Source organism: Eumetopias jubatus, unplaced genomic scaffold (genome assembly GCF_037043125.1).
Source record: "Eumetopias jubatus isolate StellerSeaLion01/CBP00866 unplaced genomic scaffold, mEumJub1_p1.0 scaffold_6, whole genome shotgun sequence".
NCBI classification, from domain to species: domain Eukaryota; kingdom Metazoa; phylum Chordata; class Mammalia; order Carnivora; family Otariidae; genus Eumetopias; species Eumetopias jubatus.
The window spans coordinates 40,861,449-40,878,506 of record NW_028274812.1 but is presented as its reverse complement, the minus strand read 5'-3'; the positions used below and the strand labels follow the sequence as shown (position 1 = coordinate 40,878,506).

At 37.4% G+C, this 17,058-nt stretch overlaps 1 protein-coding gene across 1 annotated transcript in view; it reads right to left on the bottom strand.

Annotated features, from left to right (window-relative positions):
• The window catches only part of SERINC1 (serine incorporator 1), a 42,885-nt gene that overhangs the window by 15,600 nt on the left and 10,227 nt on the right, over window positions 1-17,058 (bottom strand). Inside the window, exon 2 of the mRNA XM_028117019.2 lies at window positions 2,421-2,582. Within this exon, the coding sequence (XP_027972820.1) occupies window positions 2,421-2,582 (162 nt within the window). The remainder of the gene's footprint in view (window positions 1-2,420; window positions 2,583-17,058) is intronic.

The window sequence follows — 17,058 nt, the reverse complement described above, 5'->3', positions numbered from 1 at the left end:
TTTCTGATAATGAATGGATTTGGATTAACAAATAGCTGGCACTGATTTTATTTTTAACTTAGAAATCTGAAAAAGACTGATGGCCATTACAGAAAGTCACAATGGAATCAGAATACAAAAAAAAAAACAAAACAAAGAACCTTTAGTGAAATAAATGGGAGTAGTCCTCAGAACTACATACACTACTCCTACATATGAGGATGAATTATTTCCTCTAGAAAATGTTAAAGCAAACAGATATGTCAAAATAGGACTATTAATTTGTGCCTTTAAAACCAAGAACTTACAATTGTATTTAAGCTAATGGGGAGGCACTACTTCCTTTTGCTAGTTCCTACATGGTCTGTAACCCTTTCTTGGTCTCACTTAAATCTCACCTTTCCAACCCAGTTTAAGCCCTATGGCAGTATGTACTTACCCATAATCACTTGCAACATGTACTCAACTAGGCATCCTTAATTATCCCACTCCCTTGTATGAAAGCAGGACACACATGGAGAATTTCCATCATTAAGTTAATTCAACCACCTAGTTTAGTGAGGTTAAGCTAGTTCAATAACAACCCCCAAATATCAGTGGCTTAAAACAACAAAGGCATAGTTCTTCCTCTTGTACATGTACATAACTGGTTCTGATAGTCATTTCAGGAGTCCAGGCCGTTGGGGAAGCCACCATTTCAAATGATGTATGTGTTGTGACAGATAAAAAAGGAAATCTTGTACCAGTAAGTAGAGGCTGATGTGTATTTCTTCAACTCACAACTCACTGATCAGTAAGTACTAGAGACATGGCCCCACATCTCACAAGCACTCTAGGAAATGCAAATCATTGGTGACCTTCAGAAAGCAGAGAAGCAGAAATATTTGGTGTTGAGAATTAATATCCACCAACTAAACTAATTATAACCATGGTCAACCAGATCCATGACAAAACCATATAAATATGTCTTTTGCTTATACCCAAGGACTTGAGTAACATTAACTGGTCATCCACATCTACCATGTGCAATGCTAGTTACTTTCACAATCATAATCATCTCATTTTCCTTACCCCATAGGCAACATCAAGCAGATACTGTGCTTTAAAATGGAGGTCAACTGCCATATTCTTTCTCAAACTCAAATTTTCTGTTGTCATTTGTCTTGTCTTGGTGGAAAGCCAACTTCCATACCTTTTCTTGATCACCTTCTCCCTCTCGCCCTTATACAGATTAAAGCCCGTATCTTTAACCCCTCTCAAAATATAAATGATTAAATCTCATCCTAAAAAATCTTTTCCTTAACTCAGCTGCCCTCTGAGACTACCATCTTTGTTACAAAAATACTCAAATCAGCAGTTTATACCTACTGGATACATTTCCTCACGGCTGTTTGATTCTCCTCCTACTTCTGATTCCAGCACTCTAAAGAAATCGCTTTTTCAAGACAGTAATGATGTCAAATACTTTCTTTCTAAGGTCTGCACAATAGGGCATTCACTTGTTTCACCCTTTTTCATTGTTCCTTCTGAGGTTCCCTTTTCTCTAGCAACCCCTTTCAATAACGGCTTTTGTCAAAGTTATGTCTTCATACTTTGAATGGTCTTCTTCAGCATATGCTGCCATGGTTTCAACTTTCATCTCCATTCCCAAAACACCTCTAGCTAGGATTTCTTTTTTGTTACATACTGTGTTTTCTACTTCTTGTTAGATACACAAACACACTTTCTCACACATGTATGTAGTGCAGTATCCCTAAGTCAATGTTTTATAAACTAAATGAATCATATTTTCCTCATCTCCTTTTACAACCTGACTCCCTGAAAATTTTTTTTTAAAAAATAAAACACCTCCCCTCCCCAGTTAACAGTAACAGTTTCATGCTAGTTGTCTAAAATCAGAACCTGGGTATTACGTATGATTCTATCACTGCCAATATTTAAATCCAGATTCAGTTAATTCTATATTCTGAAAAGCTATTGCAGGCCCCCTATACAGTTCTTGATTATACAATTAAAAGAGCCTCCACATTTAACTGCTTGACTTCTAATGATCAGATCAGTCTTCCTAAAGCATACATATTCTGTTCAACAAGCTCTTTATCCTCATTTTGCTTCCTATTTTTCAATCTCTGCATACAAAAGTTCTACTCATTCTTAGAATGTTGCTTCTTCCATGAGACCTACTGAGTTCTGACATTTAACTGGTTAGAATTACTTATTTCTCATTACCACAGCACATTATCTGTACCACCATCAGAGAAGTTAAAAGCTTATGTAAGTCTTATATTGTCTTTCTTTCCTAAAAGATTAAGGATTACTAAAACTGGAATTACATGTTATCTTACTTTGTACATTACGATTTCCAAAACCCAACAATCAGTTTTAAGCATACTCATTACAGGTTCAGTTGATCAATTAAAAAAAAACAAAACAAAACTAACCTTATTCAGTTGTTCTTCCATCCCCGGTATCAACATCACACAAGCTACACACACTCCAACAAGCAGGAAAAGTGCATAGATCAATCTAGTTACAGTAGAGTTGTTTCCACTAGGACAGCATCGACACAGCAAACATGGGGCACTGCCACATAAACATGGTATCTGGGAAAAAGAGTATTAAAAATCAGTATAGTTTAAAATGATACAGTGAAAATTTGTTTCATCCACTCAAACAAACAAACCCAGGACTGAAGTTAAAGTAATTACCAAGGGGAACAAAATGTATTTGGTTCACACATAATTATCCACAAATAAAACTTAGTACTTTCTGTGTAAAGACGGACCAAAGTCAAACATAAAAGTGCTTGACCTCTAAATCAGTTAAAATAACAAAGTAAAAAAAAAAAAAAATCACCAGCAGCAAAGAGTTGAGAAAAACAAACAAACAAAAAACCCTGGGAAAATAACAAGCTCTGGCTCCTGTCTTTTAGCCCCCAAATACAATACTGGTGAATTCACAAAATTCTGAGAATTCTCAAACACCCCAGAAGACAAAAAGAAGGGAACTGGCATCCTTATCTTTTCCTCTTCTGAGATGGTAGTAGTGAACAAAGTGAAAACTCAGGCCAGCTAACTTTCTCCAGTGGAACTCCACAGAAAACTACACCAGGGGAACAGGGTAATTCCCTCACCAGGAGAGACGAACGTTGATAAAGCAATTTGCCAATAGTTCAGAAAGGTTAAGCATTAAGGTTCTCACAAGGACTCACCATAACCTAGGCTAAGCTTCCTCATACTGTCAGACTTCAGAAAGCTGGACAGACTAGGGTATTCCAGCCTTATAGCGATAGGTCTGGGGGAAAAGTCTCAGAAACCAAGGGAAGGGAGTATGGTAGCAGTCATACACACTACAGCAACCAATATAGTGCAGGAACAAAGCTGTTTATAGTAAGCTCAAAAAAGAAAAAAAAAACATGGCAACTATGCAAACATACTCTAGCAAAAATAAATAAATAAATAAGCACAACCCTCAGGGGTAAGAGGAAAAAAAGGGTGAGAGAGAGACGTTTGAAGAATCCAGTCTGAAACAAAACATAAAGCAATTGAAAAAGTTAAAAAATGAAATGAGAAAAGAATAAAATAAGATAATTAAAAAAGAAAGTCAAACTTAAAGAATAATTAATTATTAAGTAACAAAACAGACATGGCTGAAAATAAAATTACTAACAGAAAAAAGCTTGAGATAATTATTATAAACTTAGGTCAAGATGCAGTTAATAGTGATCAGATGTATCCTACTGCCTTAATCAATGGAAAAATTTAAGCAAAACAATGGTTTTTCAGACAATTAACAATAGGCAAGGCAGGACAGTAATTTCTGAGAGAGAAAACAATGTGAGCTCCATGACTGACCCATCCTTCTGTCTGGGGAGAGCTTCCAGTATAGGGAGGGGATCTAAGCAAAGGCCAGCAGTCCACCTGAATTAAGGAGATAGTTGGGAGCTGGAACAGAGTTGATCACAGAGAAGTAAAGGCAGCTAAAGTTTACAAGGCAGAATCCTGCAGAGAAGAAAGCTACAAAGTGAGCTCCGGAAATCTGCAGAGGCTTCAACTTGAATCTTCAGCAAAGCACTGATCACTGCAAGCATTTGAATAAAATCCCCAAGGAGGGGGAAGAGTTGGTATTGCCACCAGCCATAGTGGAAAAACCTTGTAATCCAGGAGGCAGTGAGTTATAGGCTATTGCTTAGAAAAAAAAAATCAGCCATAAGATTAAAGGCTGCTCCAGCCTCACTTAACAAAGCATAAAGGAAACATCAAAAAGGTCAAATTTTCTTCAAATAACTCACCTTTGCCCAAGAATATCTTTTTAAAATACATCCATCAAGGTAAAATTTACAATGTCTGACATCTAATAAGAATCTGATAGCTATGCAAGAGAGTAAAAAATACAACCTTTAATGAGAAAAATCAATCAAAATCAACCCAATAACACAGATGACTTAATTATAGATAATGGCATAAAATTATTATTTTAAATATATTTCATACTCTCAAGGAGATTAAAAAAAAAACCATCAGCATGTAAGGAGAGCCACAGAAGATAACATAAAAGATCCATACCAAACCTGTAGAAATGAAAAATAAAGTAACTAAGCCAAAAAATACTAAGACACTGCAAAAAAGATTAATGAGCCCAAAAACACAGCAAAAGAAATGAGACAAAAATGCTAGGACAAAAATGAACAGATCAGTGTAGACAATTTCAAGCAGCCTAACATAAATGAAATTGGAGCTCTCAAAAGGGGAGATGACCAGAAGAGTCCTACTGAGGAAATAGTTGTCAAAATGTTCCCATATTTAATCAAGATTATAAATTCCCAGATTCAAGAAGCTCAATGAAATTCTAGCAAAATAAACATGATGGAAACCACATCCACTCATATCACAAACTGCTTAAAAACAACCGTAAGCAGAAAAATCTTTAAAAAGCAGGCAGAAGAGGGGGCGGAGCAAGATGGCGGAGGAGTAGGAGACCTAGATTTCGTCTGGTCTCAGGAATTCAGCTGAATAGGGATCAAACCATTCTGAACAGCTACGAACTCAACAGCAGATCGAAGAGGAGAGTAGCAACAACTCTCTGAACAGAGAAGCGACCACTTACTGGAAGGTAGGACGTGCGGAGAAGTGAATCCAAGGCGATATTCCGGAGGATAGATGGCGGGGGAGGGGGCCTCCGCCGGCGCTTCTGGCAAGTGATAGAGCCGCGGAGCACAAAATCGGAACTTTTAGAAGTCGGCTCCGCGAGGGACGTCGCTGCAGTGGCTAAGCAGGGGGTGGAATCCTCCCAGGACAGTGTGGTCTCAGGACCCTTGGGGTCACAGAAAGACCAGGGGTGCCTGAGTGCGCCAGAGCTCCCAGGTATTGGAGCGGGGAAGCCGGATGCAGAGACGGAGCAGAGGCGCGGGCTCTCAGCTTCGGGTTGCCGTAAACTGTGATCCGCGGCCCAGTCGGGCCACTGCTCCTCCAGCAGGGACCCAACAAGCGGCAGAGCTGGGGAGACTCCCCTTCCTCCCCCGGGAGGAGCAGCGCGGAAGTGCACCGCAGGGATCTGCTGGGTTTGGAGACTCAACATGGGGTCGGGTGCCAGAGATAGCAATGCTTGGTCACAGGCCGGGTGAGCGCGGAGAGCGGCCGGAGACCAGGGACAAGGGAGTGACTGCTTTTCTCTGTGGGCGCACTGAGGAGCGGGGCCCCAAGTTCTCAGCTCCTCCGGGTGGAGATTGGGAGGCCACCATTTTTGCCCTGGTCCTCCAAGGCTGTACCGACAGCTTGCAGGGAACAAAAGCTCCTGAGATCAAACCCGAGCAGCTTGCTTAGCCCGGACCGACAAGGGCAGGGCAATTCAGCCTCGGGCAAAGACATTTGGAAACCACAGCAACAGGCCCCTCCCCCAGAAGATCAGCACAAACAACCAGCAAGCCAAGACCAAGTTTACCGATCAAGGAGAACGGGAGAACTCTAGCGCTAGGGGAATACTGCACATAAAACTCATGGCTTTTTTTTTTTTACCACGATTCATTAATTCATCAAAGTTAATTTTTGTTAATTTTTTTTTATTTTTCTTTTTCCCTTTTTCAACCAACATCTTATCAATCTTTTTTTAAAAAAAACATTTTTTATTTTTCATTTTTAGAGTCATATTTTATTCCTTCATAGTAGTTACCCTTATTTTTGGCACATATATATAAGTTGTTCTCTCTTTAAAATTTTGAGATACAGTTTCTCCTAACAGATCAAAATATACCCTAAATCACTAGTGTATGGCTCTGTTCTAGTCTCCTGCCTGATCACATTCTCTTTTTTTCTTAAATCTTCTTCTTTCTTTTCTCAAACAACTTATCTTATCAAGTCCTTTTATAAAATCTTTTATAATTTTCATCTTTACAGTTATTTTCTATCCCTTCATTGTATCAACCCTTATTTGTACATATATGTCTTTCTTCCTTTAAAATTTTAGGAGGCACTTTTTTCTAACAGACCAAAATACGCCCAAAATCTAGTGTGTGGCACTTATCTATGCACTAGCCTGATCATATTTGATCATATTCTGCTTTTATTTGTATTGTTCTGTTTTTGTTATCTTTTTCTTTTTTTTTTTTCTTCTCTTTCTTTTTTCTTTCTTTCCCTTTCTTTTCCCCTGGTTTCAGGTCTTTTCTGATTTGTATACAGTATATTTGCTGGGGACGTTGTAAACCTGTTAGCATTTTGTTCTCTCATTCATCTATTCTCCTCTGGACAAAATGACAAGACGAAAAAAATCACCTCAGCAAAAAGAACAAGAGGTAGTACCGTCAGCCAGGGACCTACTCAATACGGACATTAGTACGATGTCGGACCTAGAGTTCAGAATCATGACTTTAAAGATACTAGCTGGGCTTGAAAAAAGCGTGGAAGTTATTAGAGAAACCCTTTCTGGAGAAATAAAAGAACTAAAATCTAACCAAGTCAAAAATCAAAAAGGCTATTGATGAGGTGCAATCAAAAATGGGGGCACTAACTGCTAGGATAAATGAGGCAGAAGAGAGAATCAGTGATATAGAAGACCAAATGATGGAAAATAAAAAGGCTGAGAAAAAGAGAGAGAAACAACTACAGGATCATGAGGGCAGAATTCGAGAGAGAAGTGATACGATAAAACGAAACAACATTAGAATAATTGGGATCCCAGAAGAAGAAGAAAGAGAGAGAGGGGCAGAAGGTATACTGGAGCAAATAATAGCAGAGAACTTCCCTAATGTGGGGAAGGAAACAGGCATCAAAATGCAGGAGGCACAGAGAACCCCTCTCAAAATCAATAAAAATAGGTCAACACCCCGACATCTAATAGTAAAACTTACGAGTCTCAGAAACAAAGAGAAAATCCTGAAAGCAGCTTGGGAGAAGAGATATGTAACCTACAATGGTAAAAATATTAGATTGGCAACAGACCTATCCACAGAGACCTGGCAGGCCAGAAAGGACTGGCAAGATATCTTCAGAGCACTAAAAGAGAAAAATATGCAGCCAAGAATACTATATCCAGCTAGGCTGTCATTGAAAATAGAAGGAGAGATAAAAAGCTTCCAGAACAAACAAAAACTAAAGGAATTTGTAAACACGAAACCACCCCTCCAAGAAATATTGAAAGGGGTCCTCTAAGCAAAGAGAGAGCCTAAAAGCAGCAAAGATCAGAAAGGAACACAGACAATATACAGGAACAGTCACCTTACAGGCAATACAATGGCACTAAATTCATACCTTTCAATAGTTACCCTGAATGTAAATGGGCTAAATGCCCCAATCAAAAGACACAGGCTATCAGATTGGATTAAAAAACAAGACCCATCAATATGCTGTCTTCAAGAAACTCATTTTAGACCCAAAGACACCCCCAGATTGAAAGTGAGAGGGTGGAAAACCATTTACCATGCTAATGGACACCAAAAGAAAGCTGGGGTGGCAATCCTTATATCAGACAAACTAGAGTTTAAAACAAAGACTGTAATAAGAGATGAGGAAGGACACTATATCCTACTTAAAGGGTCTATCCAACAAGAAGATCTAACAATTGTAAATATCTATGCCCCGAACATGGGAGCAGCCAATTATATAAGGCAATTAATAACAAAAGCAAAGAAACACATTGACAACAATACAATAATACTGGGGGACTTTAACACCCCCCTGACTGAAATGGACAAATCCTCTAAGCAAAAGATCAACAAGGAAATAAAGACTTTAAATGACACACTGGACCAAATGGACTGCACAGACATATTCAGAACATTCCATCCCAAAGCAACGGAATACACATTCTTCTCTAGTGCCCATGGAACATTCTCCACAATTGATCACATCCTAGGTCACAAATCAGGTCTCAACCGGTACCAAAAGACTGGGATCATTCCCTGCATATTTTCAGACCACAATGCTTTGAAACTAGAACTCAATCACAAGAGGAAAATCGGAAAGAACTCAAATACGTGGAGGCTAAAGAGCATCCTACTAAAGAATGAATGGGTCAACCAGGAAATTAAAGAAGAATTAAAAAAATTCATGGAAACCAAAGAAAATGAAAACACAACTGTCCAAAATCTTTGGGACACAGCAAAGGCAGACCTGAAAGAAAAGTATATAGCAATACAAGCTTTTCTCAAGAAACAAAAAAGTCTCAAATACACAACCTAACCCTACACCTAAAGGAGCTGGAGAAAGAACAGCAAATAAAGCCTAAACCCAGCAGGAGAAGAGAAATAATAAAGATCAGAGCAGAAATCAATGAAATAGAAACCAAAAGAACAGTAGAACAGATCAACGAAACTAGGAGCTGGTTCTTTGAAAGAATTAACAAGATTGATAAACCCCTGGCCAGACTGATCAAAAAGAAAAGAGAAATGACCCAAATCAACAAAATCATGAATGAAAGAGGAGAGATCACAACCAACACCAAAGAAATACAATTATAAGAACATATTATGAGCAACTCTATGCCAGCAAATTAGATAACCTGGAAGAAATGGGTGCATTCCTAGAGATGTATCAACTACCAAAATTGAACCAGGAAGAAATAGAGAACCTGAACAGACCCATAACCACTCAGGAAATTGAAGCAGTCATCAAAAATCTCCCAACAAACAAAAGCCCAGGGCCAGATGGCTTCCCAGGGGAATTCTATCAGACATTTAAAGAAGAATTAATACCTATTCTCCTGAAACTGTTCCAAAAAATAGAAATGGAAGGAAAACTTCCAAATTCATTTTATGAGGCCACCATTACCTTGATCCCAAAACCAGACAAAGACCCCATCAAAAAGGAGAATTATAGACCAATATCCTTGATGAACATGGATGCAAAAATTCTCACCAAAATACTAGCCAATAGGATCCAACAGTACATGAAAAGGATTATTCACCACGACCAAGTGGGATTTATCCCTGGGCTGCAAGGCTGGTTCAACATCCGCAAATCAATCAACGTGATACAATACATTAATAAAAGAAAGAACAAGAATCATATGATCCTCTCAACAGATGCAGAAAAAGCATTTGACAAAGTACAGCATCCTTTCTTGATCAAAACTCTTCAGAGTATAGGGATAGAGAGTACATGCCTCAATATCATAAAAGCCATCTATGAAAAACCTACAGCGAATATCATTCTCAATGGGGAAAAGCTGAGAGCTTTTCCCCTAAGGTCAGGAATGCGGCAGGGATGTCCACTCTCACCACTGCTATTCAACATAGTATTAGAAGTCCTAGCCACAGCAATCAGACAACAAAAAGAAATCATAGGCATCCAAATTGGCAAAGAGGAAGTCAAACTCTCACTCTTTGCAGATGATATGATACTGTATGTGGAAAACCCAAAAGACTCTACCCCAAAACTGCTAGAACTCATACAGGAATTCAGTCAAGTAGCAGGCTATAAAATCAATGCACAGAAATCAGTGGCATTCCTATACACCAACAAGACAGAAGAGAGACAAATCAAGGAGTCGATCCTATTCACAATTGCACCCAAAACCATCAGATACCTAGGAATAAATTTAACCAAAGAGGCAAAGGATCTGTACTCAGAAAACTATAAAATACTCAGGAAAGAAATTGAAGAAGACACAAAGAAATGGAAAAATGTTCCATGCTCATGGATTGGGAGAACCAACATTGTGAAGATGTCAATGCTACCTAGAGCAATCTACACATTCAATGCAATCCCCATCAAAATACCATCCACCTTTTTCAAAGAAATGGAACAAATAATCCTAAAATTTGTATGGAACCAGAAGAGACCCCGAATAGCCAGAGGAGTATTGAAAAAGCAAAGCAAAGCTGGCGGCATCCCAATTCCGGACTTCCAGCTCTATTACAAAGCTGTCATCATCAAGAAAGTATGGTACTGGCACAAAAACAGACACATAGATCAATGGAACAGAATCGAGAGCCCAGAAATAGACCCTCAACTCTATGGTCAACTTATCTTTGACAAAGCAGGAAAGAATGTCCAATGGAAAAAAGACAGTCTCTTCAACAAATGGTGCTGGGAAAACTGGACAGCCACATGCAGAAGAATGAAACTGGACCATTTCCTTACACCACACACAAAAATAGACTCCAAATGGTTGAAAGACCTAAACGTGAGACAGGAGTCCATCAAAATCCTAAAGGAGAACACAGGTAGCAACCTCTTCAACCTCAGCCGCAGCAACTTCTTCCTAGAAACATCGCCAAAGGCACGGGAAGCCAGGACAAAAATGAACTATTGGGATTTCATCAAGATAAAAAGCTTTTGCACAGCAAAGGAAACACTCCACAAAACCAAAAGACAACCGACAGAATGGGAGAAAATATTTGCAAATGACATATCAGATAAAGGGCTAGTATCCAAAATCTATAAAGAACTTATCAAACTCAACACCCAAAGAACAAATAATCCAATCAAGAAATGGGCAGAAGACATGAACAGATATTTTTCCAAAGAAGACATCCAAATGGCCAACAGACACATGAAAAAGTGCTCAACATCGCTCGGCATCAGGGAAATCCAAATCAAAACCTCAATGAGATACCACCTCACACCCGTCAGAATGGCTAAAATTAACAAGTCAGGGAACGACAGATGTTGGCGGGGATGTGGAGAAAGGGGAACCCTCCTACACTGTTGGTGGGAATGCAAGCTGGTGCAACCACTCTGGAAAACAGTGTGGAGGTTCCTCAAACAGTTGAAATTAGAGCTACCATTCGATCCAGCAATTGCACTACTGGGTATTTACCCCAAAGATACAAATGTAGGGACCCGAAGGGGTACGTGCACCCCAATGTTTATAGCAGCAATGTCCACAATAGCCAAACTGTGGAAAGAGCCAAGATGTCCATCGACAGATGAATGGATAAAGAAGATGTGGTATATATACACAATGGAATATTATGCAGCCATCAAAAGGAATGAGATCTTGCCATTTGCAATGACGTGGATGGAACTGGAGGGTGTTATGCTTAGTGAAATAAGTCAATCAGAGAAAGACATGTATCATATTACCTTACTGATATGAGGAATTCTTAATCTCAGGAACAAACTGAGTGTTACTGGAGTGGTTGGGGGTGGGAGGGATGGGGTGGCTGGGTGATAGACATTGGGGAGGGTATGTGCTGTGGTGAGTGCTGTGAATTGTGCAAGACTGTTGAATCACAGATCTGTACTTCTGAAACAAATAACGCAACATATTTTAAGAAAAAAGAAAAAGAAGAAGATAGCAGGAGAGGAAGAATGAAGGGGAGTAAGTCAGAGGGGGAGACGAACCATGAGAGATGATGGACTCTGAAAAACAAACAGGGTTCTAGAGGGGAGGAGGGTAGGGGAATGGGTTAGCCTGGTGATGGGTATTAAAGAGGGCACATTCTGCATGGAGCACTGGGTGTTATGAACAAACAATGAATCATGGAACACTGCATCAAAAACAAATGATGTAATATATGGTGATTAACATAAAATAAAAAAATTTAAAAGGTAAAAAAAAAAGCAGGCAGAAAAATTAAGGCATATTATATAAAGAAAAACAAGGAAGGGTATCAATTTTAATTAAAAAACTGCAAGCCAAAAGTAAGCACTTAAAAAAAACCACAAATGATAAAATTTTATGCTCAGCGAAAGTCTCTTTCAAAAATTAATGTAAAATAAAACCATTTTCAGACATAAAAAGAACACAAGAATCCAAAACTAGCAGACCTAAACTACCAGAAATGTTGAAGGAAATCCCTCAAACACAAGGAAGATTATACCAGACAGCTATCTACACAAACGGAATGAAGAACGATGGAAATGTCAAAATATAAGGAAATCCTTTAAAGGATAATTATCCTTTTTTTTCATTATGTTCACTTAGCCACTGTATAGTAAATCATTAGTTTCTGATGTAGTGTTCAATGATTCATTAGTTGCGTATAACACCCAGTGCTCATCACAACACATGCCCTTCAGATAATTATCCTTTCAAAGCAAAAATAATAGCAATGTATTGTGGGCCTATGTTATAACGAAGGTGGAAAAAAATATGGTGATTGCAAATAGTATGCAAGAGGAGACACTGAAGACATTCAACCATACACTACTGTGAGGTTCTTATATTGTAAATAAGTGGTATGACTGGACATGAAAACAGACTGTAAAAAGTTGAAAATGAATACTATACACAGGAAACTCAAGACAAAGTTTATCTAGTAAGCCAATAAAAAAAGAATACTAAAAATGGCCAACTAATGCAAAATAAGGGGGGAAAAAAACTACACAAAAGGGATAACAAGGGACAAACAGAAAATAGAAAGATGGTTGATTTAAGCCCAAACATAATAATCACACTAAATGTAAATGGCATAAACACTTCCAATGAAAAGGCAAAGACTGTATGTTAGATAAAACACTGAGATACAATTCTATTTCTTCTGCAAGAATCCTACTTAAATATAAAAATGCAAATAGGTTAAAAGTGAAAGAAAGAAAAAATAAATACCATGCTATAGCGGTACTAGACAAAATAGACTTCAGAACAAAGAATCCTACCAGGGTTAAGGAGGAACACTTCATAATGAAAAGGGGATATACATGGAGATATTCATGGAGGAGACCTATAATCCTAAATGTTTTCTACATTTAATAAGAGAACTTCAAAATGCATTAAGGGAAAATAATAAAACTGAATATAACAAACTCACATTTATATTCTCTCATTAAGTAGCAAAACAAAAATCAGTAAGGATATAGAAAATTTGTGCATTATCAATTAATTGTGCCTAACTGACACTTAGGGAATATTCAATCTAACCAGAGCAGAGCACAAACTGTTTTCCAGAATGCACAGAACACTTAACCAAAACAGACCATATTCTTGGCCATAAAACAAATCTCAAATTGCAATAAACATACAAAATGTCTCAAATCAAACGACCCCCATGTATTCTTGGCCCACAATGGAATTTAGACATCAGTAACAGAAAAAACATCTGGAAACTAAATTTTAACAGACTTCTAATTAATCCACAGGGAAAAGATATCAAAAGGAAATTATACAAAATGAAAATAATGTTACGTTTGTGAAATTTACAGTACTAAATGATTACATTAAACAAAAATAAAGATTTCAAATCAACAATCTGAGCTTCTACCTTAAAAAAATCAAATAAGCAAATTAAACAAAAAAAGTAAAGAAAATAACAAAGAAGAGAAATCAAGGCAGTAAAAAGCAGAACAAGAAAATCACTGAAACCAGTTTTAGAAGACCACTACAACTGAGAAAGAGACTGACCAGGATATAAAAGAGCAAAAGAGCAAGAGTAAACACACACAAATCATGAATTATGGAAATATGAAGAGACACCAATACACATCCTAGAAGCATTAAAAAAACTGTAAGCGATAAGTATGAACAATTTTATTCAATACCTTAGGTAAAATAGACAAACTCTATGAAAAACCCACACTGCCAGAAATCATTCAATAAAAATATATATGTAATGTTGGAGCCTGGTTGGCTCAGTCGGTAGAGCATGTGACTCTTGATCTCAGGATTGTGAGTTCAAGCTCCATGTTGGGTGTAGAGATTACTCAAAAAATAAAATCTTATGTATATGTGTGTGTGTGTGTGTTTATGTGTGTGTGTGTGTGTGTATACTGAGTAGACCTATAACTATTTTAAAAAATTAAATTTGTAGTTACAAACCTTCCCAGGCATAGATGGTTTCACTGGGTGAGTTCTATTAAGCACTTAAAACTGAAGAGGCAAAACACTTCACAACTCTTTTCTAGTGGGCCAGAATTACTTTGACACTACAGCCAAAAACATTATAAAAGAACAGAGACCAATATCCTTCATGAACATAAATTTTTATTATCTTGTCAATTCAAAATCAATAATGTAAAAAATATATGAAGACTTCTAGTACATGTTTCCCCATGCAAGAAGCACAGCAGTCACCACTCTGTCCTAACCAATAAAAAGCTGAACAGAGTAAAATATCAAGAACTCTGGAGACAGATAGGCAAATACAGGGAGCCGTGCCTTACCAGAGCAGAGAATCACAAGTGGAAGTCAACTTAGGAACCAATGCCCAAGTAGGACAACCTAAACTTTAACTGAAAAATTGCTGGAACTTACTGTGGAAATTCCCTCATGCTTCTTGCAGCAGAGGGGAAAAGGAACCATTTTAAAATATACCCAGAACACTCTGTTCTTTACAATGCTTACAATAAGGAGAAACTAGTTAAGCAGACCCTAACCTGTTGGGGTATTATCAGTGTCACAATAATGCAGGGAAAGGGAAATACTCAATTCCAGCCCAAATTAGCCATCCTCTTCCACCTAGGAGGAAGAGAAAGCCTGAGAGACACTTGTGAGTTCACAGTCCAGAGACACAGGCTCACTAAATGACTAAGACCTAATAATAGGTCTGTGGAACACTACTCCTTTCCCAATACCTCACCACAACGTTACCAAAGCCAACTATCAAGAAAAAGTTACAAACCACATAAAAAGGTAAAAAAAAAAAAAAAATAGAGCAAACATCAAAACCAGATATGGTAGGGCACCTGGGTGGCTCAGTCAGTTAAGCATCTGCCTTCAGCTCAAGTCATAATCTCAGGCTCCTGGGATCAAGCCCCACGTTGGGCTCTCTGCTCAGCGGGGAGTGTGCTTCTCCCTCTCCCTCAAATAAATAAATAAAATCCTTTAAAAAAATACAGTAGGGATGCCGGAATTATCAAACTAGGAATTTAAAACAATGACTAAAATGTTAAGGGTTACAATGGATAAAATAAATAGCATGCAAGAACACATGGGCAATATAAACTGAGAGATGGGAATCCTAAGAAAGAACCAAAAAGAAATGCTAGAGATCAAGAAAATATAATAGGAAAATTGCCATTGATGAACTTATTAGTAGACTGGACAAGCCTGAGAAGATAATCTCAGAGCGTGAGGATATCTCAATAGAAATCTCCCAAACTGAAAAGGAGTAGAAAGTGAATAAAACAGAAGACAATATCTAAGGACCGTGGAACAACTAAAAAGATGTAATATAATGGGAATAGCAGGAAAAAAAAAAGGAACAGAAAAGAATATATATATATACGTATGTGTATACCAAAAAAAAAAAAAATCCACAAACAGAAGTTAAAAAACCTGCACCTACACACATCATTTGCAAACCACAGAAAATAAAAGATAAAGAAAATATCTTGAAAGAAGCCAAAGGAAAAAAATCTTACCTATAAAGGGACAAAGAAAAGATTACATCAAACTTCTCAGAAACCACGTAAGCAAAAAGACAGCATAGTGAAATATTTAAAGTGTTGAGAGAAAAAAACCCACCAACCTATACTTCTATACTCTGAATTATCCTTCAAAGGTGAAGGAGAAATAAAGACTTTCTCAAACAAAAACTGAGGGAATTTGTTGCCAAATTGTAGATCTGCCTTGTAAGAAATGTTAAAGGAAGTTCTTTAGAGACAAGGAAAATAATATAGGTCAGATTCTAAATAAGAAAAAGCATCAAACATAAAATAACTTCTTTCTTATCTTAATTGACCTAAAACAGGTTAAGTTTGTTAAAAATCTTAAGAACAACACTATATTCAATTATGTATGCATCTTATGTATACTTATGGCTAACAAAAAAAAAAGAGAACATAAATTACTACTATCAAAAATGAAGGAGAGGGCATCACCGCAAATCCCCTGGTCATCAAAAGGATAATAAAAGAATACTGTCAATGGTCCACAAATTTGAAAACCTAGATAAAACGAATCAATTCCTTGAAAGACACAAGCTGCCCAAACTCACACAACAAGAAATAGGCAATGTGAATAAGTCAGTATCTGTTGAAGAAATTGAGTCAATAATAACCTTCCAAAATAGAAAGCACCAGACCCAGACGAGTTCACTGGTAAACTTTACTAAACACTTAAAGAAACAAAATGCCAGTGCTCTGAAATTTCTTTCAGAGGACAGAAGCAGAGAACACTGCCTAACTCATTTTCTGAGACCAGCATTATTTTTAGCAATATAACTAGACCAAAGACATTATAAAAAATGAAAACTACAGATCAACATCAACATCTCTCATAAACACAGATGCATAAATCCTCAACGAAATACTAGCATATCAAATCCAACAATATATGAAAATAATTATATACCATGACCAAGTAGGTTTTATCCCTGATATACAAGAATGGTTCAACATTCAAAAAATCAGTTAATGTAATTCATCACATCCACAAAGATGATCATATCAGTAGATGCCCAAAAAACTATTTGACAAAATCCAACCTCATTCATGATAAAAACTCTCAATAAACTAGGAATAGAGGGGAACTCCTTCAACTTGATTAATAAAACCAACAAAACACCTACAGTTATCACATTTAATGGTGAGAAACTTGAAGCCTTCCCAATTAATATCAGGTACAAAACAAGGATGTTTCCTCTCATCATTCCTTTTCAACACTGTACTGGAAGTTCTAGCTAATGTACTAAAACAAGAAAAGGAAATAAAAGGAAGAAATAAAATTATTGTCATTCACAGATGGCATTATCATCTACACAGA